Source organism: Vulpes vulpes, chromosome 10, assembly GCF_048418805.1.
Source record: "Vulpes vulpes isolate BD-2025 chromosome 10, VulVul3, whole genome shotgun sequence".
NCBI lineage: Eukaryota > Metazoa > Chordata > Mammalia > Carnivora > Canidae > Vulpes > Vulpes vulpes.
This window is the reverse complement of record NC_132789.1, coordinates 20,290,930-20,318,373: the sequence shown is the minus strand read 5'-3', so window position 1 is coordinate 20,318,373 and position 27,444 is coordinate 20,290,930. Positions and strand designations below refer to the sequence as shown.

The 27,444-nt window shown below is 43.0% G+C and overlaps 1 protein-coding gene across 1 annotated transcript in view; it reads right to left on the bottom strand.

The window, feature by feature from the left end:
* Positions 1 to 855: 855 nt before the first annotated feature.
* Positions 856 to 27,444, bottom strand: part of LOC140594293 (piwi-like protein 1) — a 98,379-nt gene continuing 71,790 nt past the window's right edge. The window contains exons 5-14 of the mRNA XM_072725211.1: positions 22,271 to 22,399; positions 17,627 to 17,814; positions 17,025 to 17,097; positions 14,451 to 14,651; positions 14,208 to 14,311; positions 12,050 to 12,120; positions 11,496 to 11,652; positions 8,691 to 8,905; positions 3,535 to 3,663; positions 856 to 976 (exon numbers count right to left, since the gene is read on the bottom strand). Of these exons, the coding sequence (XP_072581312.1) occupies positions 8,839 to 8,905; positions 11,496 to 11,652; positions 12,050 to 12,120; positions 14,208 to 14,311; positions 14,451 to 14,651; positions 17,025 to 17,097; positions 17,627 to 17,814; positions 22,271 to 22,321 (912 nt within the window). The 5' untranslated portion in view covers positions 22,322 to 22,399 and the 3' untranslated portion in view covers positions 856 to 976; positions 3,535 to 3,663; positions 8,691 to 8,838. The remainder of the gene's footprint in view (positions 977 to 3,534; positions 3,664 to 8,690; positions 8,906 to 11,495; positions 11,653 to 12,049; positions 12,121 to 14,207; positions 14,312 to 14,450; positions 14,652 to 17,024; positions 17,098 to 17,626; positions 17,815 to 22,270; positions 22,400 to 27,444) is intronic.

The window sequence follows — 27,444 nt, the reverse complement described above, 5'->3', positions numbered from 1 at the left end:
ACGGCTACAACGGAATATTACTCAGCCATGAAAAACGACAAATACCCACCATTAGCTACGACGTGGACGCACCTGGAGGGATTATGCTGAGTGAAATGAGTCCATCGGAAAAGGACAAACTTGATATGGTCTCATTCATTTGGGGAATATAAAAACTAGTGAAAGGCAATAAAGGGAATGGGGAAAATGAAGGAAAATATCAGTGAGGGTGACAAAACAGGAGACACACCGAACTTGGGAACTGAACAAGGGGTAGTGGAAGCGGAGGTGGGCGGGCGGTTGGGGCGACTGGGTGATGGGCACTGATGGGCGCACTTGGCGGGATGAGCACCGGGTGTTATGCTATATGCTGGCAATTTGAGCTCCAATAAAAAAATGTAAAAACAGAAAACATTTTGCTAATACTTAACACGGACTAGTATGTCCAAATGTTACCTCACAACCCCTCCCATGAAACCGGACCAAATTAGGGTTCTCAATGCGATTTCACAATTTTGGCCACAAACTAATGACTGACCTTTCAAGTTAAGATGTGGACACATGAAACATAAAGAATACGGCTTAGGAGGTCTGTCTCTACGATGGCACCCCGAGCAAAACTGAATAATGATTCTGTTTTGCGTGTGTGGAGAGAGCAAAAGAGCAAGTGTAAAGAGGAGAGGGGCAGAGGGAAAGGAAGAGAGAATACGAAGCAGCCTCCATGCTGAATATGGGTGAATCTGATGACCTTGAGGTCATGACCGGAGCTGAAACCCAGGAGGCAGAGACTTAGCTGACAGAAACACTCAGGTGCCCCTAGGACAAGATTTCTTGAGGCTATTATTTAATGAATCAATTTTCATGTTACCCTCTGGCCTTTCCTCCGTTGGCTGAAATTTTGTGTAATGGTGGATTGCAAATAGGTTTGGCCGTTCTCGTGGGCCGGTGTACCCAGGTTGTCTGCTTGATTTCTGTTGCATCGTATTCTCAGCAGCTCCTGGGAAATAAATGGACATAGAAAGAGCTGTTGACTGACAGGTTGTTGTTAGAAGAGCCTCGAAAATTAAGGAGTCAATCCCATTTACAACTGCACCCAAAAGCATAAGCTACCCAGGAATAAACCTATCCAAAGACGTAAAGGATCTGTACCCTAAACAACACAGAAGGTTCCTGAAAGAAATCGAGGAAGGCATAAAGAGAAGGAAAAAGGTTCCATGGTCATGGAGAGGAAGAATTAATATTGTGAAAATGTCCATGCTACCCAGGGCAATTTACACATTTCACGCAATCCCTATCAAAATACCGGGGAGGGATCCCTGGGTGGCGCAGCGGTTTGGCACCTGCCTTTGGCCCAGGGCGTGATCCTGGAGACCCGGGATCGAATCCCACGTCAGGCTCCCGGTGCATGGAGCCTGCTTCTCCCTCTGCCTGTGTCTCTGCCTCTCTCTCTCTGTGTGACTATCATAAATAAATTAAAATTAAAAAAACAAAAACAAAAACAAAAAAAAAACCCCAGAAAACCCCAAAATACCGGGGACTTTCTTCAGAGATTTGGAACAAACCATCTTAAGATTCTAGTGTGGAACCGGAAAAGACCCCAAAGAGACAGGGGACTATTCAAAAAGAAGGCTACAGCTGGGGGCATCACAAGGCCCGATTTCAGGTTGTACTACAAAGCCGTGGCCATCAAGACAGTGTGGTAGTGGCACAAAAACAGACCCATAGCTCAATGGAACCGAATTGCGAATCCAGAAGTGGACCCTCAACTTTATGGTCAACTAATATTCGAGGAAGCAGGAAAGACTATCCCTGGATAAAGACAGTCTCTTCAATAAAGGGTGCTGGGAACACTGGACATCCACATGCAGAAGAAGGAAGCTAGACCATTCTCTGACACCACACACAAAGATAAACTCAAAAAGGATGAAAGATCTAAATGTGAGACAAGAATCCATCCAAATCCGAGAGGTGAACAGAGGCAACACCGTTTTTCAACTTGGCCACAGCAACATCTCGCAAGATACGTCCGCCAAGGCAAGAGAAACAAAAGCAACAAGGAATTATTGGGACTTCAGCCAGATCGAAAGCTCCTGCGCAGCAAAAGAAACAGTCCACAAAGTAAAAGACAACCTACAGAACGGGAGAAGATATTTGCAGACGACCGCTCAGTCAAAGGGCTGGTGTCCAAGATCTATAAAGAACATACTCAACTCAAGAGCAGAGAAACAAACAATCCGATCGTGAAACGGGCAGAAGACCCGAACAGAAATCTCACAGGGGAAGACAGAGACACGGCCAACAAGCACATGAGAACATGGCCCGCATCGCTGGCCATCAGGAAACTACAGATCCAAACCCCCATGTGATACCACCTCACACCAGTGGGAATGGGGAAGTCACAAGACAGGAAACAACAAATGTTGGAGAGGACGCGGACAAGGGGGAACCCTCTTGCACTGTAGGTGGGAATGTGAACTGGTGCAGCCACTCCAGAAAACTGTGTGGAGGTTCCCCAAAGAGTTAAGAACAGATCTTCCCTCTGGCCCAGCAATTGTACTGCTGGGGATTCACCCCAAAGCTGCAGATGTGGTGAAACGCGGGGACACCTGCACCCCGATGTTTATGGCAGCAATGTCCACAATAGCCAAACTGTGGAAGGAGTCTTGGTGTCCTTCGAGAGATGAATGGATAAAGACGATGTGGTCCACGGCTACAATGGAATATTACTCAGCCGTGAGAAACGACAAATACCCACCATTTGCCCCGACGCGGACGCACCTGGAGGGACTTATGCTGAGTGAAATAAGTCCATCGGAAAAGGACAAACTTGATATGGTCTCATTCATTTGGGGAATATAAAAACTAGTGAAAGGCAATAAAGGGAATGGCGAAAATGAGGGAATATATCAGTGAGGGTGACAAAACAGGAGACACACCAATCTCTGGGAACTGAACAAGGGGTAGTGGAAGCGGAGGTGGGTGGGTAGTTGGGGCGACCGGGTGATGGGCACTGATGGGGGCACTTGGCGGGATGAGCACTGGGTGTTATGCTATAAGCTGGAAAATTGAACTCTAATAAAAAAATGTAAAAACAGAAAACATTTTGCTAAAACTTAACACGGACTAGTATGTCCAAATGTTAGCTCACAACCCCTCCCATGAAACCGGACCAAATTAGGGTTCTCAATGCGATTTCACAATTTTGGCCACAAACTAATGACTGACCTTTCAAGTTAAGATGTGGACACATGAAACATAAAGAATACGGCTTAGGAGGTCTGTCTCTACGATGGCACCCCGAGCAAAACTGAATAATGATTCTGTTTTGCGTGTGTGGAGAGAGCAAAAGAGCAAGTGTAAGGAGGAGAGGGGCAGAGGGAAAGGAAGAGAGAATACGAAGCAGGCTCCATGCTGAATATGGGTGAATCTGATGACCTTGATGTCATGACCAGAGCTGAAACCCCGGAGGCAGAGACTTAGCTGACAGAAACACCCAGGTGCCCCTAGGACAAGATTTCTTGAGGCTATTATTTAATGAATCAATTTTCATGTTACCCTCTGGGATCTCTGTTTGGGAGTCCAGTTCCCTGCTTCGGTAGAGGGTGTATATTTTCAGCTGTTGTTGAGGGCGGAGGTCTCCAGATTGTGTGCTAGGTTCTGTTCCTGTGGTTTCCACAGCAGATCCTGGGAAATAAATGGACATAGAAAGAGCTGTTGACTGACAGGTTGTTGTTAGAAGAGCCTCGAAAATTAAGGAGTCAATCCCATTTACAACTGCACCAAAAAGCATAAGCTACCCAGGAATAAACCTATCCAAAGACGTAAAGGATCTGTACCCTAAACAACACAGAACATTCCTGAAGGAAATCGAGGAAGGCATAAAGAGAAGGAAAAATGTTCCATGCTCATGGAGAGGAAGAATTAATATTGTGAAAATGTCCATGCTACCCAGGGCAATTTACACATTTCACGCAATCCCTATCAAAATACCATGGACTTTCTTCAGAGAGTTGGAACAAACCATCTTAAGATTCTAGTGTGGAACCGGAAAAGACCCCAAAGAGACAGGGGACTTTTCAAAATGAAGTTCATAGCTGGGGGCATCACAATGCCAGATTTTTGGTTGCTCTACAAAGCCGTGGCCATCAAGACAGTGTGGTAGTGGCACAAAAACAGACCCATAGATCAATGGAACCAAATAGCGAATCCAGAAGTGGACCCTCAACTTTATGGTCAACTAATATTCGGGAAAGCAGGAAAGACTCCCCCTGGAAAAAAAACAGTCTCTTCAATAAATGGTGCTGGGAATATTGGACATCCACATGCAGAAGAAGGATCCCAGGCCATTCTCTGACATCACACACAAAGATAAACTCAAAAAGGATGAAAGATCTAAATGTGAGACAAGAATCCATCCAAATCCGAGAGGCGACAAGAGGCAACACCCTTTTTCAACTTGGCCACAGCAACATCTCGCAAGATACGTCCGCCAAGGCTAGAGAAACAAAAGCAACAAGGAATTATTGGGACTTCACCCACATCGAAAGCTTCTGCATAGCAAAAGAAACAGTCCACAAAAGTAAAAGACAACCTACAGAACGGGAGAAGATATTTGCAAACGACCGCTCAGATAGCGCGCTCTTATCCAAGGTCTATAAAGAACATACTCAACTCAAGAGCAAAGAAACATACAATCTGATCATGAAACCGGGAAAAGACACCCACAGAAATTTCACAGAGGAAGACAGAGACTCGGCCAACAAGCACATGAGAAGATGCCCCGCATTGCTGGCCATCAGAGAACTACAGATCCAAACCACAATTAGATACCACCGCACACCAGTGATAATGGGGAAAAGTCACAAGACAGGAAACCACAAATGTTGGAGAGGATGCGGACAAAGGGGAACCCTGTTGCACTGTAGGTGGGAATGTGAACTGGTGCAGTTGTTAGAAGAGCATTGAAAATGAGTGATAACCTTATCAGAGGTCAAACTTTGATCTTATTACTGGTGATTTGCCTTGCAGAGAAACCTGAGTGAGCATGCAATGCAGAAAGGCTTTGGAGTTGCCATATGCTTAAGGTTCCTGAGAATATAAACTGATAAATTGTCAATGAAACACAATGTGGAGTCTCACCCCTCCAAATATTTAAAAAGGTCTGACGTATATTCTTGCAATCTGAGTTTTGGCAAGTAGTTCAGAAAATATTGAAAGCTGAATTTCGCAGAGATTCTGCACAGTGTTTTCAGCACCTTTCAGCACACCCAAAAAAAAGAAACAACTTCATGTCCATTGATGAACAAAAGGATAAAAAGATTAGTCTATCTCTACAATGAAATATTATCGCAAGTTAAGAGGAAGGAAACCTCAAGAATTGTGATGACATGCATGGCCATGTAAATTAAATACTGCATGATGGCACTTATATGTGCACCTGGCACAGTCAACACACAGCATCAGGAAAGAGAATAGGAGCTAGAAGGAGGTACAAAGGGGGAAATGTTGCTGATCGGATACAAAGCTTCAATGATACAAATTCAATGTGTTCTGGAATTCTATCTGCAACCAAGGGCCTGTCATAAGCAACGCCGTATTATATGCTTGAAATCAGGAAGAGATTAGAGGATATCAAATGCCCTTACTGTCAAAGAACAACAAGAAATTCGCTAGCAGACACTGTGTGGGGACATACCTTTCTTTTGATGAGACAATATGCAAAACAGAACAACATAGTCATTGAGAACACAGTGAATAGTGTTGACGACTTGCCAAAAATTACAATACTGATGAGGAAGGGGTCTGAGACAGGACATGAGTTGGTTCCCTGGGGAGAGAGGTCCCTGAACACTTGAGATCTGCCTAGGGTCCCGGAGATCATGCTCTGAACCCCTGAACCAAGGGCTGTCTCTTTCTCAAATCCTCCTGCCCTAAGTTCCCTGTGCAAGACATTCCACAACAAGGGGGACTGCCTGAGCCAAGAGTAAAGTTCACATCCTAACGCAGCCATCCACCTCCCGGTTTCAATCCCTCACCCAAAACACAAAGCAGTTGCCCCCAAGTCAAGCTCTTGGAAATGGCAACGGGAAGCCCAACTGTGGTTATCTTCCCCCAGCGCTCACACTGCCATCTGGTTCCCATAAAGCCTTCCTGGGCACCAGTGGACTTGCCCTCAGTGACCAGTGGACTTCTCCCAAGCGGACTCACAACCCAGGATTTTCCAAACATACTGTCCCATGAGGGCTCTGCCAAGAAGTAGCTTCTCTTCAACTGACCAAACATGTTGAACAGTTAATGTGAATTCATGACATTCAAGCATGTTTTAGGCCTCAGGGTGAATGTGTTATTAGACATACTACCACATGTGTGTCATCATTTTTTTTTCCTTAAGACGGCTGCATGCTCAACATAGACTAGACACGTGACTCTAGATCAAGAGTCGCATTCTCCACTAATGAGCCAGCCGGGCAGTCTCCACTCTGCTTCCAATTCTTATTGTATTTTATGTGTGCCATGGCCTGAGGTCAGACCATGCCATGACACTGATGGTCGGGCACTGGTCAGCTCTGTATCTCAGCTGTACAAGCAAATAGCAATGAGCAGGGAATGGATACCAAGCTAACCATAACCTGGCCCTTGAGTCTGATCTTCATTGTCCCAGGGGTAGGCTCTCATTTCACCATTACTAGCACTCATCATACAGACAATGCCATCATATACCATGAAAGAAACTCCTCGATTCTCAGCGGATCGAGGTCACGTGCTCAGCACTGACAGACTTTGACCAGGTTATCTAATGGTGCCTCCAAACCCTCAGAATCTGCAAACCGACCACAACCATGGCTTTGCACCTACCACTATCATAGCTTTAAGCTGACCATAATCATGCTTTAACTGACCAGAACTATGACTTGGAATTGACCAGCCTCCTATGTCCTTTTCCTACTAGTGACTATGGCAGGATCTGTACCACCACGGCTCAAGAGCTTCCCTGGGCTATGTAAGCATGGAGGTGACCTCATAATGGTAGACAGTGCTGAGATTTCCCTTTGCACAGGTCCTTTCTGACATACAGATGCACAGTAACCAATGACTCCATGCCTGAGTCATCATTTCAGTTTAGTTCACTAATTAGAATATGAGTTTTGGGACTCTAAGCTTGGATTCATATCCTGGCTCCTTAATTCAGAGTTCATGAACTTCATCACTGTGTCTCTGTTTCCCCACCTGAGGAGGAGGGAGTGTCAACAAAACATCACATATGTGTTTGATGAGCATTGAATGAACAAAGGTATGGATAGTGATCAGGAAGGTTAAGTAGAAGCTAAATATCCTGTCTGACATCTCACATTTCCCAAGTTCCAGAGCTGGATTGAACCCTGGGAATCTGACTTCCCAGACCATTGCCTTGTAACGCAAACTGGCTTTGCCTAAATACAAGTATTTTACCTTAACACCATTTAGTATTCACAGAATTAGAGGCCTTGAGAAAAAAAAAAAAAAGCTATTTGCTTCCTCCCCGAATATACTCTTGGGACTCTTGATCTATCCTGACTATCCTGCATGACGTTCCAATTCCTGAGTCATGATCAGCACATCAAATGTGATGCATAGTAGTGTGCAGGAAAGTAGAGTCACTAGTATCAACTCTTGTGTTTTAAAACGTGTGAGACAAGGTCACTGTGCATTAATTATTCCTCACACTAATATACGTGCCTCAAAACAGTGCCTGGTGACCTTGGCATGTCCTCGGATAAACCACAGCTTAGCTTTTGGACAGAGTTCTGGAGGGCAGTTTAGGAGAACTGAGTAAGACGTTATATGAAAACAACTCTAATGAAGTCTCTGTTTTCAAGCGACATTCCTAGGTGCAAATGCTTCCCATTCTCCACATCTGTAAAATTTACTTTCTCTACTCAAGTGTGTGCATCACCTATTTTTCTTTGAGAATGACTAATAAGTGTTTACATGGTTATCTCTCAGTCATTAGTTTATTAACCAATTATCCACGCAAGTAGAAAGACTGGCTATTTGTTGCATACCTGAGAATAATATTATATATTCACCATGCTTACACCTTAAGAGGGGAGGAATGGGATGAGGGATAGCATAAAATTGATCTCTCTATAAAGTGTAATTTTGGAAAATGCCCAAAGGGTAACAGGAAATGTGTGTTTGGGGCATAAATGGAATCAGAGACACTCATTCACAGGCTGACTTTTGGGCAACCATTCAGATGAAGGTAGCAACGTGCCCCTGCAAATACGGAACTCGATCCCCATTTTGGGAAAAAACGCAAGGAAGACATTGTAAAGCATTGATAAACAATGACAAGTATCCTCCATATCAACTGGATTCACACTTAATTTCTGAAATGAATACTTTGAATATGTAATTTTGGACACTAACAAAACCTGAAAATAGACGTGGCCATATTTCCCCCTGTGAGGTCCTTCGTGATGACAAATGAGGGCTGCAGGATATAATAGGGAGTAAGACATTTTTTCAAAACAGAGGCACAATATTCAAGGCAGTTAGATTGGCAGAATAACGAAAAACAGAAATGGAGCAATAGAACAAACGAAAACGCGTACATATAACTCTGCATGACAATTTGGGGAGAGGAAACTCTAAACAATGAGAAATATAGTCAGAGAAAGAGTTAACCATCCAGTTGGTAGCAAAGAGCATTCAGATCTTTAGGAACATACCATCGCAGTGTAAAGAATTGAGATTGCCCATTGTCACAACGCCAGGTAGAGAGCTGATCACCTCCTCACTCCTCACTCACTCAGCTCAAAGAGTGATAGGTGGGAAGAAAGGCAGAGGTGTTTCCCGTCACCAGGGCAACGTGTATCCTCATAGTGCTTTCAAAGTGAATGCAGCTGCACAGCAACCAACTTCTGCTCTGTAGACAGGGGTGCATCTGGGGAGACAAGGGTGGTATTTGAGAGGAGACACTTTGTATCACAAAGTGTTAGATAAGTAGAGTTTGTATCATAAACTCTATTTTAAGCTGCCTGAGGACCCTCGCACTGTTTTCCAGAGTGGCTGCTCCAGTTTCCTTCCCATCAGCAGGGCCGGAAGGTTCCCCTTTCTCCCTTTCTCCACATCCTTGCTAACGTTAGTTGTTAAATTTAGCCATTCTCACCAGTGTAACGTGGTACCTCATTGTGCTTTTGAATTGTATTTTCCTGTTCACAGGTGTTGTGGAGCATTCTTTCCCGTGCCTTTTGGCCACGTGTAGGTCCTCTTTCGAGAAATGTCTGCCCCTTTGCTCTGTCCATTTCTCAAGTAATATTAAAATATGTCATTAGGGGCGCCTGGGTGGCTCAGCGGTTTGGTGCCTGCCTTTGGCCCAGGGCCTGATCTTGGAGACCCGGAATCGAGTCCCACGTTGGGCTCCCTGCATGGAGCCCGCTTCTCCCTCTGCCTGTGTCTCTTCCTCTCTCTCTGTCTCTCATGAATAAATAAATAAATAAAATCTTTTTAATAAAATACATCATTAAAATATAAAAGTTAAAATAAATAAATAAATAAATAAATAAATAAATAAATAAAATATAAAAGTTAAAAAAGAAAAGATTCCAAAAAGAAGACTTGATAAAACAAGAAACTAGGTGAGATGAGAATAAAGGAAAAAATAGAGGATGACTGTATCTTGAAAGAAAACCGAATCATACAAGGAAAACCTTGAGTTGCTGTGCTATGTTCCCCAGTGCTGGAGGTTCCACTTCTGTTTGGTCAGGAAATGTGCTGGTCACCTGTCCTTCCAGCTGATCCTCCCAGGAAGGGCCTGCTGCACAGATTCTCAGGTGTGTGTGCCTGGGTGGTGTTGCACCGACCTTGTCAGGGGGCCAGGCTGTTTGCTCTGTGAGGGTTTTGTTCCCTGAAACCTTTCATGTCTTTTTGGGGGGGTGAGAGGCAAAAAGACCACACCCCGATCTCCAGCCCCAGAGATGAGCGATGTGGTGATTGACCAATCTGCAGACTCCGATGGTGCCTGCCTACTCCATTTCTCCCCTAGGGGACCTGGGGGGACGTGGAAATGTGCAATGTTTAGGTTTCCTCAGGCAGTCTTTGCCGCTCTTGCCCTCCCCCCCTCTTCCTGGAGGAACGGGAGGTGTGTCCCTTTCTGTGGTTGCTGGCCCCCCACAAGGAGAACGTTCAACCGGGCCGATGCTGACCCACTCTGCCTCTCCCAGAGGAAGGTGCAGGCTGTGTTCCAGGCCCTTGTATGGACCCAACGTGGACGGGGGTCACCTGGCCCGGCGGGAGATCGTGGTTGATGGCACCACAAACTGAACATTCTCGCAGGCTTGCTCATCTGAAGCCATTTCCCTGAACCAGTACTTGGGAACTCTGCTGGCTCAGGCACCTGGATGCTTTCTGGCCTCCAGGAATATTGAGACCCGGCCACCCTGCACTGACCTGTGGTTCTGCACCCTTTCACCAATGAGTCCCTTTCAGGCAGGGACATCTCTAGAGGAGCACACTTTGAAGGGCCCAGATTTGAACGTTCACTTTCCTAAAGTTGGCTTACACGTGCTCCCTCCCCCACCCCACCCATTATCCTCTGATATATCCCTTTCCGTTTTACTTCTCCACACTCCACTTCATTTTTTCACTTTTCTATTTGTAGACTCAGCCATTCTTGCTTACAACTCGGCTTGATTTCATTGGTGTTCAGGATGGCTTGATAGTTATGTAGCTAATTTTGGGGGACCAGCTGACATGAGGACCTCTACTCTGCTATCTTCCATCCATCTGAAATTTGTTGTTGTTTTTTTTTTAACGGGCCTAATCCAAACTGATTCAGGAGGTTAGTCCATGAAACCTGTCATTCCCCAAAATTCAAGTTTGTTTTTCAAATAAAGTCAGCTTTATTTAGGATCACGCAAACTACTTGAAGCACCACACACACAGGATTCCTTCAGAAGAATCTGTGGAAGGTATAGTCCCCCCACACACCAACTTTACTGTCCTAGCTCCATGAGCTTGACCTAAGCAGTAAGAGAGGTTTCTATTTACAGCCACTCACATCTTAGGGGGAGGAACTTCCTCACAAGGTTGGGGCTGCTCCTATCTGTGGTGGGAACCAGGCCCCAGTGACAAGCAGAGGAGGCAGAGGAGAGGCATTCCCCAGCCCCAGGACCTACAAAACTCCAGAATAAAGAAGTTGCCTAAACACAAACCATCACCAGGCTGTGTTTATGGATTTTAATAAGTACCTGACCTTAACAAGCCCTCCTACATCAAGGCTTGCAGGGAGATTAGAAAAAAAGGAACAGGTTCTTAGGCGGTTCCATGGGGGAGAACACAATCAGGAACGTTTTAGTTCTGCTCTGTCCTCTGACTTGGGTGTGGACCAGAAAGTCAAAGAATGAATTCCCCATCCAGCAACTGATGCCCTCTGTGCCATGTTCTCTCTCTTAATTCACAGATCATAACTGTGATATTCCTTTCAGAGACTGAAATGTAGAGTTTACAAAATCTGCACTTTACAATTTATATACCCAGAGTCTTTAGGGTACACAGATCTTAAGGAGGACTCAATCTGTGGGACTTCATGATCCATCAGTGCTTGAAGCTGACCATCCCCAACTCCATCCCGATACACAATGATAGCTTGTGGTAGAAACTGATTATGTTTACACCAGAGCTTCAGGGCAGCTGGAAGGAAACCAGAAACATGGGTGAATAAGCCGTAACTCAGAACCAACTGGCCACTGCTATTTGTAACAGCTTCTAGGTTCATGTTCTTTCAATCCTGTAGCCTCCAGGACACATTCACTGCCTTTTGGTCTTCACGTGAGCTCAGCATTTCTCAACAGCACCACTACAGAAATTCTGAGCCAGATAATTCTTTGTGGGGGCAGAATGGGTGTTGCTGTCTTCTGTAGCATGCCTGGTCTCTACCCGCTAGTTGGAGGCCAGTAGCACCTCCATCCCAGCTGTTACAATGGAGCGCATCTCTAGGCATTGCCAGACGTCTCCGGGGGGACAGTGTGTCCGCTGGCAGACAACTACCAGATGGAGTCAGGCACACCAATCTTGATGGGACACTAACCTTCCAAGCAGGTTTTAAGCCCGTTCACAAGCTCTTGACCCAACTCCTGGAAAATGCACTGGGAGAACCACCTGTTTGGAGAAAAATAAGCTGTCAGTTTGAGATTTGAGAGTCTTAAAATTCCCTTATTTTTCATCCTGAGTTAATCTAGGACCTCTGGTGGTGGGGGGTGGGGGAGAAGGGAGTCACTATGGGTAGCTGAAGATCCAATCAGGAATCCATTCTTTGATGCCTCTGCAGAGATCGAAGCATTAGTCTCTTCCAGTACCCTAGGCATTTATTAAAATTGTGAATGCACACAAATAGGAATATGGAAGCATTCACTAACATTGGTACAAATTACACGCACTTTCAATGTGCAGGACTACTGCCGTCTCATGGTGGACACCCAAAATAAATAACCAGTGTTCCTGGAGATTCCTGCTTTCAGGCTGAGGTCTTAAACAATGGTTCATCCATAATCATGGTTTGAGGGAACCAGCTGCTTTGGAACAGTAATTTTTACTTGACCACTTCCCAACAGATCAAGCAATACTGGTCTCAAGTTTCTATCCCCTGTTTTTTTAATTGCTTCAAAGTATTACAATGACCTGACATGAGATAATACATTTGTCTGCTTCTTTTCCAGAATTTACAGTCTACAAGATGAAATCATGGTATGTTCAAATGCTAAGAACAGAGTAGTGGAAATGTTGTGCCAAAAAGCAAGGTTTCAACATTATTCATGAACTGAATGAAATCATTTGGGGAATATAAAAATTAATGAAAGGGAATAAAGGGAAAGGAGAGAAAATGAGTGAAAATCTCAGTGAGGGTGACAAAACATGAGAGACACCTAACTCTGGGAAACAAGGGGTAGTGGAAAGGGAGGTGGGCAGGGGTTGGGGTGACTGGGTGATGGGCACTGAGGGGACACTTGGCGGGATGAGCACTGGGTGTTATGCTGTATGTTGGCAAATTGAACTCCAATTTAAAAGAATTAAAAATTTAAAAAAATGAACTGAATGAGAGCTTAATTTCTTCCCATGATTGAAACATTATTTTCCACATGCCCTCCCACCAAAAAAAGCAAACCAATATTATATTAAACTAGAATATGGCTGGAAAAGTTGAAGCCATTCATGAAAATAAAAATGGACCCCCTTAAAGAATACTCTGTAATTATACCTAGGGGGCCACAATCCTCAGGAAGCATAACAGTGATTGGTGATGGTCATACACGTGCTAATGCTCAAGAAACTAAACTGAAGAATGTGCAAACTCCTTTGAAGGTAGGTTCTACTCTAAGCACAGAAAACAAAAGTATCCCTGGAGCAAGGGAGAAGCATGAGATATGGAAGCATATGTTCTTCGGCAGATCCATTACATATAGATCTGTGAAGAGCAGATCCTGTACCTATAGGCTTCTGATTGTATTCCTAGGTCTGTCTTCCCCATGTGGGGCCTGAGTCCTTCCCCGTGTGTTAATGGGGAGACTCACTGATCATCAGAGCCCCCAGTGAGCAGAAATCTAACGCTTGGAATCTGTGACTATTGTATCGCCCCTGTGATTATGTCCTATGTCACAGTTGGCTTTAGGGGACATTTTCCAGATGGACCCTATCTAATTTCATAACCCCCTGAAAAAGCAAGATAGCAGAAGGGGGAAGAGAGATTTGAAGCAGAACAAGGACTGTGTGCTCTGGGGGAGCAGGGCATTCGAGAAGGAATATGGATAAAGTCCCAGGAGCTGAAACAGGCCTGTAGCTGGCAGCCAGCAAGGAAATGGGGACCTCTGTCCTTCATCTACCAAAAACAAAAACAAAACAAAACAAACAAAAAGATTCTGCCACAAGTATGTGCACTTGCAATAGGACCTCAAGCCTCCAGAGGAGAATGTGGCTTGGCCAACATGGCCAACCTGATGGCTGCCTGACAGACCTATGCGCAGACACAGGAGTGTCCTCTTAAGCTGCCATGTTTGTCTTCATCTGTTAAGCAGCAACAGAAAAATGATATAGACCCTTCCACATCAAATGTATTTGGAGCATAACTTTGCCAGAAGAGGAAGAGAATACCCTGCCCATGGCCCTCGTCAACAAACATTAGTTAGGCCCACCTCTCCTGTTTGGTCTACAGCTAGTTGCCATCTACACAATGTCTGCCTACGCCCACTCACTGCGTCAATTCCTGATTGATGCTGGACACGAAGCCTGCAATTGACTTCCGCCGATTTACAGTATCATGGAAACAGTCGATACCAATGAACATCGCATTCTGTAACTGAAATTTTTTTAAAAAGGTAAGACATTGAGTTAGAACACAATAGAAGCACAATTAAGCAATTGCGTTTAAGATGGTTGAGTCTTAAATTCCACTGAACACAAGTGAAATAAAGAGAAGGCAATGAAATCCAACGTACTCCTGTCTCCACCTTCCAGAGGGCTCCTCCCATCTTGCAGTTCATCTGCTGGGCAATCTTTGTCGCAATGGTCATCAGCGTCTGGGGTTTGTCTAAGGTCCGTGCCATGACACACTGGCTTGGGGTCGGACAATTGACACACAGGTATTGTTTTATGCCATCATACAGGTCTTTCTTTTCACTGGACAGCACGCAAAGGACCTTGAAAGAAAGCAACAACAAGACTACCGAGGACATGAAACCACAGTAATGGGAGAAGTGGATGTCACGTCAAGCAAACTACCTAGGTGGAGGAACAGAGTCTGTTCATTCAATCCACAGCTGGCCCAGGAGGGTAAAGGGTCTGGAATCCCATTCCATTCAATAATGGTGAAGGTGAGCATATGGAAGAGGAAAGAGCCTAGGAGCCAGGCATGGGCAATATGCATGAATCACTTGCACTTGCAAAGTCTTCACATCCTGGCTATTCTGTTTCTAGGAGTTTATCATGAAGTTGACACAGAGGGTTAACAAGCACAGACTGAAACGTACCATCATCAGGAACGTCACCCCTTACATGATGGGTGCTATGTGAGAGCACTTGCCAAGCATTGTACTTGACTCAGTTAATTCTTCAATAACCTATTGAGATCAAGACTAGTATCCCCATTTTACCCCTAAGCAAATAAGCTCAGGAGTTATAGAAACTGTCTGATGTACAGGCAGCAGGGCAAGATTTCTAACACGTGCTCAGACCTCCAACAGGACATGGGGTCATAAGAAAGAGCAATTACTGTTTGGTTGCTTTCTAACTATAATGGAAGATCCTCAAAGTATTATTTCTAACATGATGATGCTTCTAGGAAGATTTTTTGGGGATAATCCTCAATCAGACTAGGGAAATTCCTTTCTCATTTTAAAATTTTTTCACATGAATGAATGTGGAATTCTATCAAATGCATTATGTACTTCTTTTTTACATTTCATCTGCAATTATTTTTCCTATAATTCACCACACTGTTTCTTTTTCTAAAGACTGCATTTCAGGCTTACTGTCACCCTAGGCCCATGGTATTCTACTTTTTCTTTTAAGATTTTTAATTTACTTATCTGATAGAGAGTGAGAATGAGAGCTATCACAGGAGGAGAGAAAGAGGCAGGTTCCCCACTGATCAGGGAGCCTGAAGTGGAACTCGATCCCAGGACCTGAGGATCATGACCTGAACTGAAGGCAGACACTTAATTGACTGAGCGAGCCATCCAGGTGCCCCATCTTCTAATATTTCTTTAACCTCTAGCAAATCCGTTAATCATGAACTCTCCTTGTTCTTAATGTTGCCAAGCCTCCCTCAGACTGTTTTCTTCAATCTTGACAACACCAAGTTTTAACATTTCTTGCTTTAGATCTGTCATTCTGTTTAGTTTCTGCTTTTTGTTTATTTCATTCTACTTTGTTTTGGTTCACTGCGCTTAGTGCATTAAGATTCAGACCTCACTCCCAATGCACTCATCAAGGGCCAGAGGGCCTCTGTCGTTATTAGTTTGCTGTTATACAGATTTTGATACATACTACTTATAGGATCTAAGTTTTTTCAATTTCTTCTGATATTATTCTAATTTCATTGCTACTTACAAGTAATTCTTTGGTTTTTGAGTGTATATGGTTGATTTCTAATTGTAATAGACTGCAGTCAATGTGTGTTTTTGATATGACACCAGTCCATTATTGGCTTAGGATTTCTCCATGCCTTTTGGGATCACTTAAAGATGAAGGCTAAACTAACTTATAGATATGCTTTTCTTAAAGCACCTAATCTTTTGGGTACAGATTACACACACACACACCTCCATTTATTTATATATACACATATATAAATATACATATTTATGTATATTTCAATAGCTCAATAAGTCAAGCTTTTAAGTACAATTGCAAAACCTAGATTCTAATTTTTTCTGTGATGATTTCTGAGTAGTATTCAGAGAGTGATCAGCTAACGTATCCTACAATTTCAGCTTCTGGAATAGCATAGGCCAGTCTCCTCCTAAGAAGAGCTGTTCAAACTGATGAAAACACAGGGACTGTGCCTGTTTGGGGCTCAGCCAGTCTAACAAGGTCATAAAGAGTTATTAGGTTAAGACAGGAAAGAAGTAGGGACCCAGAGAGGTGATCTCAGCAATTGAGGCCACTTTCTCCCAAAGTGTCTGCCCACTCTCCAGTGAACATGGCTGAAAGGTCAGAGACCATGAACAGGCTGACAGCCTCAGAGACAGGAAAGGACAGAAATTGAAGACAAGTCCCTGCCAAAGAAAGGGCACTTGAGATAGATTTTGAGTGTCTACCACTCAAAATTAAACAGATGAGATTTATAACACTACAAAGTAAGACAGGAAGCTGCTGTCAATGGGATGCCGGGGTGGCTCAGTGGTTTAGCGCCAGCCTTTGGCCCAGGGTGTGATCCTGGAGTCCCACATTAGGCTCCCTGCATGGAGCCTGCTTCTGTCTCTACTGTCTCTCCTGTTTCCCCGTCACTTTCATGAATAAATAAAATCTTTTTTTTTTTTTAAAGGAAGTGCTATCAAATAGACACTTACCATCTGTGTTTTGGAGGAAACATGGTTTTCTAAGACAGTTGTATAGGACTGGACTGTATCACTTACTTCAAGTCTAGAAAGTAAGTATATATCATCTGTATTCAAAAGGTAAATATGTAACAAACGTTTTATGCAGCCAATGGAGCACCACATAAAAACAAGGTACAATGTTAAAAAAAATTACTTTTAACTAATGGTCTTGAAAGATTTACTTATTTGAGGGAGAGCTTGTGCACATGCACACATAAGGGGAGGGGCAGACAGAGTGAATCTTAAGCATACTTCCACTGAGCACCCAGCACGATCTAAGCCAAAACCAAGAGTCAGATGCTTAACTGACTGAGCCACCCAGGTGCCCCGAAAGTTTGTTCTTAAAACAAAAATATGTTCAATTTTTGGCTTCCTCAGCATGTATCCCAATAGCCACAAACTATATATCCCCAAAGCCTATTTTACAGTTAATTGGAATAGATTAGACTTTGTTTACAAACCTCCAGGGTTTTAATACAGTGACCAATTCCTATAATTTAATATCGTCTGACTCCACTTTACCTCCGATTTGAAGATCGGTTGTTATAGATCTTAATTTCAGCTCTACTTACATTTTTGCCTCTCTCATAGCTATGCCCATGGTGGGTGTGACTTTCCGTAGACTCTGTACTAAGGATGAGGCCGCTCCATAATTTCTCGTAGGATAGAGTATTAGCCAATGATCTAGTGACTTCACATTGAGTAAGGGTCCACTTCCGGTCTCTCTCGACCAATCTGCAAACTGTGGATGGGAGTCAAACTGGAAGACACAGTATAAGACTTCAGTTTTTAAAGAAATACCAACAAAGAGCCTTTCTATTGCAAATTTTTGCTACTTCCTACTGAAACGTTACAATTTTAAACTTTGGTCATAACTGAATTACATATTCTTTCCTTAAGATAGTGGTAAGTAATACTGGGATTCTATCATGGGTTACTCTGGATTGTTTGGATTCTAGCTATTTGACTCTTAAGGATATACTTGGCAGATTGTTTTGCCACGAGAGATGTCCACAACTCCAACCATGGTAAACTATAGAGTTTACTATATGCCAAGGATGTTACATGCTTTCTAATTGAACACCTGCTCGCTCTCCCCTAGAGAAAGGACAAACAGCCCAAGAAGAGAGAGCAGTGAGTTACTGACCTGACTTAGTTCCTCTGCATTATTATTCATTTGGCCCCAAATGACTACATGAGTAACTAGAACATGACCATTTTGAAGCTGTCTTACCACTGTTCTTCCTTGAAAAATTCTTACTCCTTTCAAGATCCTTCCCGAGAAGGACAAGAAGTTGGTATCAAACTTCAAATCCCACAGTCAAAGTTCCCGTTGTACCTCCCTATTTCTGAAAGTTAAAATATTCCCACAGAATCAAACCAAAGGAAATAAGCAAAAATGATGATCCATTTGCAAAATTCTCCTTTAATCTAAGATGCCTTGTTGTTTGTCTTCTGTATTGACATGTTGCAGAGAGAGGGTCTCTAGTACTCTGAAATCATGTCCTTACTCTCACATTTGTGCTTAGGGTCTTTCTATTTTGTTCTTCCCCTCCAGACCTCCTCTAACTTTGTATCCATGGAACAAATAGAGTTGTTCCCACAAGAGGTCGTTTTCTTCCAACCTGTTGTTTTTTAGTTGGAGAATCTGAGATATCAAGAGTTCTGCACGAGTCTCAACTTCAGGACACACACACAAACACATACAGAGAAAAATAGGACTTAACATTTGTATAGTATTCATCAGTTTCCGTAATTCGTGCTGCCTTTTTTCTGGATCCAACCTCATATGAAGAGCCAAGTCTCTCATCACCCTGTAATCTTTTAGCATTTTAACTGATAGACCTTTAAAAAGTTAAGAAGATATAGCTAAACAAGCAAGAATAAATATGTATGTGAAGAAGTCTTGATGGTTTTATCTGGAAGAGGAAGAGCCAATGGAGAGAACACAGCTCTGGGTCATTATGGAGTACTGTGAGAAGCCTGTACTTCTACATCATAACATCTGGGGCTTGAAAGGGGTGGTCTTCTATGAGGACTGCATATATCTGAAGTACCTGTCAGGTAGCATAGCTCAGGAACCAGCATTATAGGCTTATGGGGTACGTCCTGTTGGCTCTTTTTCCATTTGCCTTTGCTGATCAACAGTGGCTGAGTTAGGTCGGTAACCTCTGTATTCTACTGCTGCTCAAAAGAGGTGAGAAAGAACACTGGTGTGACTGTCAGCAAAGCCTAGTCAAGTCACCTAAATAGGTACAAAAAAGTCTGGATCACCAACAGAGGCCCAGGGGTGTGCTAGGAAGACTATTTCCCCAAGTTTAAGAACACGTTAAAGATACTCTTAATAGTCTCTTAATTTAGATGTCCCAGGGATGACCTCTTTTTTCCCTGTAAGCACACATGGCCCAGGAGAACAAGACTCTCATAAACATTGTGTTGGGGTCACTGCACCAGCCTTCTTTGACTTGCTATAGGTAAATGCAGGACCAAGCCTTGAATTACATATTTCTCACTATAGTACTGCCTTAAAAAATTAAGGATGTAATTAAGAACTTTGAAGAGGATTCCCACATTAATGGGGGACGACAAACCTGGTCACTCCTTGCAGCTGCAATACTACAGCTATTCCAAACATGCCTCCTGCATCATCGAAACTTTTCCGCCAGGAAAAGGCATTTGCCAAGACATTTATCCAGAAGCTCCTATCCCTAGGCTGCAATTCCTGTACAATAAAGTGCCTTTCCTCTCCCACATAAAGTGATGGTCTGTCATAGATCCTTCCATGCTGACCAGTGAGATCCTCATCAGTCACCAGTTAGCCACATGAATTCTGGTGGGATTGGTTAAATATCTTGAGAATGTCAAAGGAGTTCCAGAGACAAGAAGACTTCAAATCCAGTGTTCATGGTGCTTTACCTCTGGAGCTGAACTACTACTTTTAATTCTCTGTAGTTATTTGAAAGGCAGCTGGGATTCACCTCCGTTCCCCTGCTTCTAGAGTCTTAAGGCAGGAGCTTGTGCAAGTATATGTATATACATGTGTGCGGAATCATGGCATCATTTTAGGGCCTCAATCCCCACTCCCACTACTGAGACTAGCACAGCCTTTGTACAAGCTATTCTTTCTGTCGAGAACTTTGAGAAACACACTATTAATTCTCATGGCTGTCCTGTGATATCCCAGACGGATCTCCTACAACACCAACTTCTGCATCTCCACAGGAATTTCCTTGTCCCACTTTGCATTACTATGAAAGCTTTTCTGCAAGCCAGGATTGTGCTTTCCTTTTAAGGGCTCATCTATGGATTTCAGGATTTTTCTAGATCTCATGACAACACAACTAGATTGCCATCTGTTATTATACTGAGTTCCCACCAGGACATCCCAAGACTACTCAAGTCATTTCAAAGGTCGTCTCAACCAATGACCTTTGAAGTAAAATCTGGAGAATGATCAAGCAAATATCAGCCTGATATCCCTGTCTGCAACTCCATCAGAGGCTATGTCAACCCAACAATCCCCAAGCCAGCTCCTCACACAGAATCTCCCATTGCAATAAGTGATGCCAGCCTCCACTCACTTCCTCAGATAAAGCCAGAGACTCCTCTTACCATTACTCACTACATTTGAGCCATCAAAAGTCCTCCCATCTGCCCCCTCCAATCCCTTTCTAATCCAGGTTACCATTATCACTGATCTAAATGGACTTAAGCACCTCCCTACTGGTGTCCCTGCCTCCCTTTTTACCTGCATACAGTGTATTCCCTGTACATTAGACCCACATCTGTAAAATAAAGTGCCCCATTTCATCTATCTGTATAGTCTCACTTAACGGTAAAATCCAATGAGTGTAGGTGGACAGAACTTTATACAATGTGGCTCCCACGTCCTCCTCTGACTTCATATCCTTCAACCCTGTACACGGCCCACCCACAACTGGGTTTATTTCTTGACAGGACACTCTAGCCTTGTTTGGGATCTGGATACATCATGCCCATCCTGAAAGTGGTGTAAGAGACAATTCTTCTCACCAATCTGCACACAGCTTGCTCCTTTCTGACAGTCACATACCAGCTACTCAGAGCTTTCTATGACCAGCAGTCTAAGCCACCAGACATTCTCCATAACACCTCTTGATTATCTGCATAGATTTTCCCCAATACATGCTTTCTTCTTGTCTGCCATCTCTCTTCCTGCTACAAGGATGCAAGTTCCTTAAGAACAGAGAACTCAGTAGTCTTACCAATGTATACCCAAGTTGTATAATGAGCACTCATTACATGCTTTCAAGTTAAACAAGTAAGTACTAAGCGTGGAGCACAAGTGGGGATGATGCCATAATAGCACCATCCCCTTGAATGGCTGTGTACTCTCAGTGCTTCCAAGTAGCTAGGTTTTGGATTCCTAATATAATTTAGGAAAAAAACCCAGCTTATACTTTTCTAAGTTCTTTCCGTTTGCTATAAATATCTGTAACTCCTTGAATTCTCTCTTATCTGCCAAAGCTAGAAAACCAACCTCACCACCTAGTGCACCTTTGTTCGCAAAGTTTCCTTGTTTCTTTGTGAATAAAGATTGAGGAATTCATGAGTTATGAGATTTACAGGTCTACCCAGCGTGCCTACAAAAATGAATCCACGTGTCAATAATGAAACAAGCAGACTGACTGTACCTAAATAATGTGGACATCCCAATACTGAAAGCCAAAGTTAGGCCAAACAAGGATATTAACCACCAAACACATAAACATTTACATACAGCTGATGTCCAGAGTATGTATCATCCATTTAGAGGAGTCCTCACTCAAGCAGACATTTAGAGAGTTAAAATAGAAGATTAAAATATTTAACAAGAGATCAGAAGAAAGATCTCTAACACAAGGCTTCCAACAGGGGGAGTGGGTGGGGAGCCAGAATAATGTAAATGTTGTAATTATGCTTAGGTTTCTTTTATCTAAAGTCTCAGTGCATTCAAAGAGCTGGGTCATTCTGTCTTAGTGGCTATAAAAGGAAGAGAAAAATGGAGAGTCCATCTAGGACTCTCTAATAGTCTCTGTTTCTGCAAAATCAGGTGCCATTACAACAACGTAAGCAGATTGGGAGGTTACCTCCACTCACAGTGATGGGATGAAGTTTTACACACACTCTTAAACACAAACATGCACAGGTTTCACGTGAACAATTCCCTCAGGCTGGGTCGTTAATGGCCAGCATACCTGTCGTGGACTCTCTAACATGTTCCAAGTACTGTCGGGTATCCACCACATGGTCTCGAAAAATGCCCCCAAAATGCTTTCTCTCCTTCAGTGAGGTTGCCCGCAGTCTAGTCGCCAGCTGGAGTTCCTCTACATGGAAACGGATGTGAAAGCCATGAGTCTTATACAATAAAAAAAGGGAGGAAACATAAAACCACAAAGGACAATATTAAACACCAGCTATTAAGTAAAACTAAGTTGAGGTCGCTGGAGTTAGGAAAGTTAGGACTGTCCAACAATCCAAAGGGTATTTCAGTCATTGGTCACCAGAAAGGGGGAATGGGACCTGGAAACCCCTCTGAACAAGAGCCCACCCCACATCAGTGGCCGGCCTGGCCAGCCCCACATCCATCCCCATGGAATCTGCTTTTGCGCCAGACACTTGTCCGGAGTGCAAGCAGAAACTTTGTCCTTAGCCAGCAGCTTTATAGGCCAATCACTTGGCACCTCACTGCCCTCTCAGGAGCACTGGAAAATGCTGACTGAATAAGCAGTTTATAAAAAAAAAAAGTGCATGAAATTGCCTTTGATACAAAATAACTGAGATGTTCTTTTTAACAGCTACTGGAAAAGGCTCTATTTTTTAATTACATTGAAATATGCGTACAGACTTTACGAGGCACCATTTGGAGGACAAGACAAAGCAGTCTTTCAAATACCCTGAAAGAGGGGATTTATGAAGATGGAGGAGTAGGGTCCTCACCTCACCAGGTCCCCAACTTCCCTACAGAACTTCCAAACCATCCTGAACACCTACGAATGTGACCTGAGATTTAAAGAGAGAACAGCCGGAACTCTACAGAGAGAAAAGTTTTGGCTTCTAACAAGACAAGACAGGAAGGGGGAAAGGGAAAGGGAAAGGGAAAGGGAAAGGGAAAGGGAAAGGGAAAGGGAAAGGGAGAAAGGGAAAGGGGAAAAGGGAGAAAGGGAGAAAGGGGGAAAAGGGGAAAGGGGGAAAGGGGGAAAGGGGGAAAAGGAGAAAGGGGGAAAAGGGGAAAGGGGGAAAGGGGGAAAAGGAAAGGGAAAGGGAAAGGGAAAAGGAAAGGGAAAGGGAAAGGGAAAGGGAAAGGGAAAGGGAAAAGGAAAGGGAAAGGGAAAGGGAAAGGAAGGAAGAAGCCTGGGGCAGGTGGGGGGGTGGGGAGCTGCAGGCCAGAGGAGATGGCTCCAGCCTGGCGGGAAAGCCTGGGCGCCCCTAGAGCCCAGCCCCGGAGAGGAGGGGTGTCGGGCTGAACCCCAGGAGGGGCGGCGGAGTCCCCAGGCTCCCGGGGTCACTAGCAGACGAGGCACGGCCGGGGCAGAGCGCCCCAGGCCCGCGGGCCCAGCTCGGGACAGCGCTGGAGCCGCAGGCGGCGGGGCCTCGGGGAGAAGCAGGGGGGCAGGCGGGGGCTCCGGGCGGGCGGGGCGCTGCACCTGCTGCCTTCGGGCGCCCGCCGCGGCCCCGGGAGCGCGGTGCAGGCAGCACAGGCCCCGGAGCCCAGGGCCCGGGGGACACGGCCGAGGTCCTGCCTCCCCCCGGGGCGGGTGGAGGCTTCACAACTGCAGAATTAAGATCTCATCAGGCTGAAGTTAAAAATCAATTAAATGAGGTGCAATCCAAATTGGGGGTCCTAATGGCAAGGCATAAGGTGCTGGAAGAAAGAATGAGCAACACAGAAGACTCCTTGATGGCAAGGAAGGAAGCTGAGGAAAACAGAGAAAAACAATGAAAGGACCACGAGGAAAGGTTAAGGGAAATACATGACAGCTTCAGAAGGAAGAATTACGTATCACTGGGGTTCCAGAGAGCACCCAGAAGGACAGAGGGCCAGAAAGCATATTTAAACAAATCCAAGCTGAGAGCTTCCCTAATTCAGGAGGGGAATAGGCACTCAGACCCAGGAGATAGAGTGGTCCTCCCCCCAAATCAATAAAAACCGTTCAACACCTCAACACTTAATAGTGAAACTTGCAAATTCTATAGAAAAAGAGAAAATCTGTAAAGTAGATAGAGGCAGCAGATTCTTAACGAATATGGGGAGAATTGTTACATTAATAGCAGACCTCTCCTCAGAGACCTGGGAGGCCAGAAAGGGCTGGCGGGATTGATTCAGGGTCCTAGATGAGAAGAACATGCAGGCAAGAAAACTCTATCCAGCAAGGCTCTCATTCAGAATAGAAGGAGAGATAAAGAGCTTCCAAGATAGGCAGAAACTGCAAGAATATGTGACCACCAAACCAGCTCTGCAAGAAATATTAAGGAGTATCATAGGAAAATTAACATGCTTCCAGAAAATTTGTTCAGGTTTAAGTGAGCAGTTGAGATAGAAATGATTTATATATGCTGTGATTTAGTCTATGGGTTTATTTGAAAATTAGTCACCATGCAGTCTGTTTTTATAGTGTATGCATAATGATTGTACTATATAGGAAGGATGACGTGGTGTTACATTATCCCTAATAGGAACAACGCTTTTAACTGTTAAAGAGTAATCTTGCTTTCCTCAGGAGGGGGGAAAAAACCAACTCTACAGAGCTCTAGACATTCTGTACAATCCCTTAGAGGATGGGGCTTCTGCACACACTTTTGGTCAAAGAAGAGACTAAGGGCACATCTTTTGAAAACATTCTAATGAAATGACTCATAAACCCATTCCACCTATAACTGTAATTTAACTCAAATACCAATAACTAGAGCTTGGCTCAGCAGGGATTCCTTAGAGCGAGGCATAAAGCCTTGTGAAGGAAGCTGGGATATGCCACCCCAAAATATATATGTATATATATTTTTGGGAAGAGGAATCCAGAAACAAATCTTAGTGTTAATGTCTTCCCATATATTTACCTTTCCAGTATGCCGCCCTTGATAGTCTAAAATTGCTTTTCTTTAGGCTATCATTTTTTCTACAAATGTATTATTGTTCTTTGCTGAAGACGCTATAAAGCCGACAGTTTTAAGCTGCTGCTTTGAGTTCCTCTTTATTTTTGATTTCTTCGGTGTGATGTGCACTGCAAACCTTTATACATTTTTTCTTTTGATGATATCCTCTTGGTAATGAGTCCCCCCGGGGAGAACCTAAGATGGGTAGATGTGGAGTTTAGCCTCCCCCAACACCAGCACTCATTCTAGTTGTATCCTCATTGGAAGAACGCAGGCAAAAATGAACTCTTTGCTTGGTTGGCAATTAGCCTGGGGCTGGCCATCCCAGAGATGCAGCTGCCTACATGAGATTGTGAACTTATTGCGTCAGCTACACTGGTAGACTTTCTCCTAATATACTGAACACTGGAATCCTCAAATAAAAACCCCAAAAGATCCAAGGTCTTTCTTTCATGCAGAAAGGATTCTGTACATCAAGAACCAGGCATGTTGAGGTTTTCAACCTAAGAATCACTTGCTTTACATGGCGGTAACGTGCTTTTTATATGAAGAAATAAGAACCATTTACTTAATATCATATAGCTAGTTTTCTATCAGATTATCTTGTTTCTCACGAAACAGATTTTATACCATCTATATTTAAAGCAGGCTATTGAAAGAACTTCAATCCTATTCATCAATTACTGCTTTTTGGATTGATACTTAGTAGATAGGAATTCTTTCAGAAATTACATATGGCACATAATCCATATGTCACTGTTTTTTGTGAATCTGGGTATCTGGATCTCTCAGACATCCATCTCCAAGTATCTCATAGGCCTGGATTTTCTGTCCTTTTTCTCTCTGCAGCCTATATTCCTGCTTTTACTTACAAAAGATATAAGTATCCCATCCCTGATTCTTATATTTTAATCAGGTAATGATTATTGACTATCAAATATTGTCATCAACAACATAATGTGTTCTATTTGCCCCTTTCCAAAGACAGATCTTAATAAATTACAAGTAAATAACAAGAACACAAGTCTCATTAGTCACAGTGGTGCTTCACAATTAAACACAAGATGTATCATCAATAAAATTCATGTTTTTCCATATTAACTTGAGAGGGATAAATTGTTCATAGTGAAATATGAAAGCAACATATGGGGAAATTGACAGGGCTGCACCGGTTAAACAAAGTTTGTTCAAATAAAAAGATTAAATCATAGATTAATCTGCTTAGAAATATGAAGAGGATACTTAGTATTTACATAGCAAATGATAAAACTGACATAGAGAAAAAGTCATTTGTACAGAAACTTGTAAAGAGCTTGAAAACCTGTTATATACCAAATATTGTTAGGTCGGTCATTTCTGAAATTTTATATTTAAAATTTTTTTGTTATTAGACACAAGTGCATCAAACACAGCTTTGACAAACAATTGTTTAGCAAACAATTAAAATGTATGTGATCCTATAAACAACATCTAGGCCAAGAAAAAGAACATTGCCTTACTCAAGAAACCCTCAAGCAATCACTTTCCATCATTCTGCAAGAACCCTATCATAACTTAGTAATAATTTCCTTATTCTGTTTGTTTTACTATCAGGTGTACATCCCAAAGAATGAAGTTTAGATTTACCTGTTCTTAACTACCCCCCAAAAATCACATTATATGTATTTCTATGTCTTACATCTTTATCACAATTTATCATAAGATGCAGTTATGTTCTTGAGTGTGGTTGTGGTTAAATTATTGTTATAGGTCTTAATTATAATATTGTAATGATAATACCACACTCTATGCATTCTGTTGTTGAAAAATGTTTGGATATTGCTCCCTACTGTCAAACTATTTTGAACAATGCTTTTCTGAAAATTATACATACATTTGGGTACATGCGGATATGAGTTTCTCAGGGGTTAAGATACAGTAGGTCACAGTTTATGTTTATTCCAGTCCTACGTAGATTAAGAATAAAGTGCTTCCCAAAATGTTGGTATTATGACGCTATTTAATTTAAAGATAAATGTTTTATTTTTGCTTCATAAATAAAATTACTATAGGTTTGGGGAAAAAACTTTAAAATACAGACTACAGTTTCTTTGTATATATTTTACTAAAAGTTAATCTAAACTTGTGGAATGATGGATAGTTCTTAGGAATATGTATACAAAGTTGATCCATAATTGAACATGGTTTTAATGCCAAAATAAATTAGTAAAGACGTGATCATTTGATTCTTATGTCTTTGTTTTTTATTTGTTTATTTATTTTTTATTGGTGTTCAATT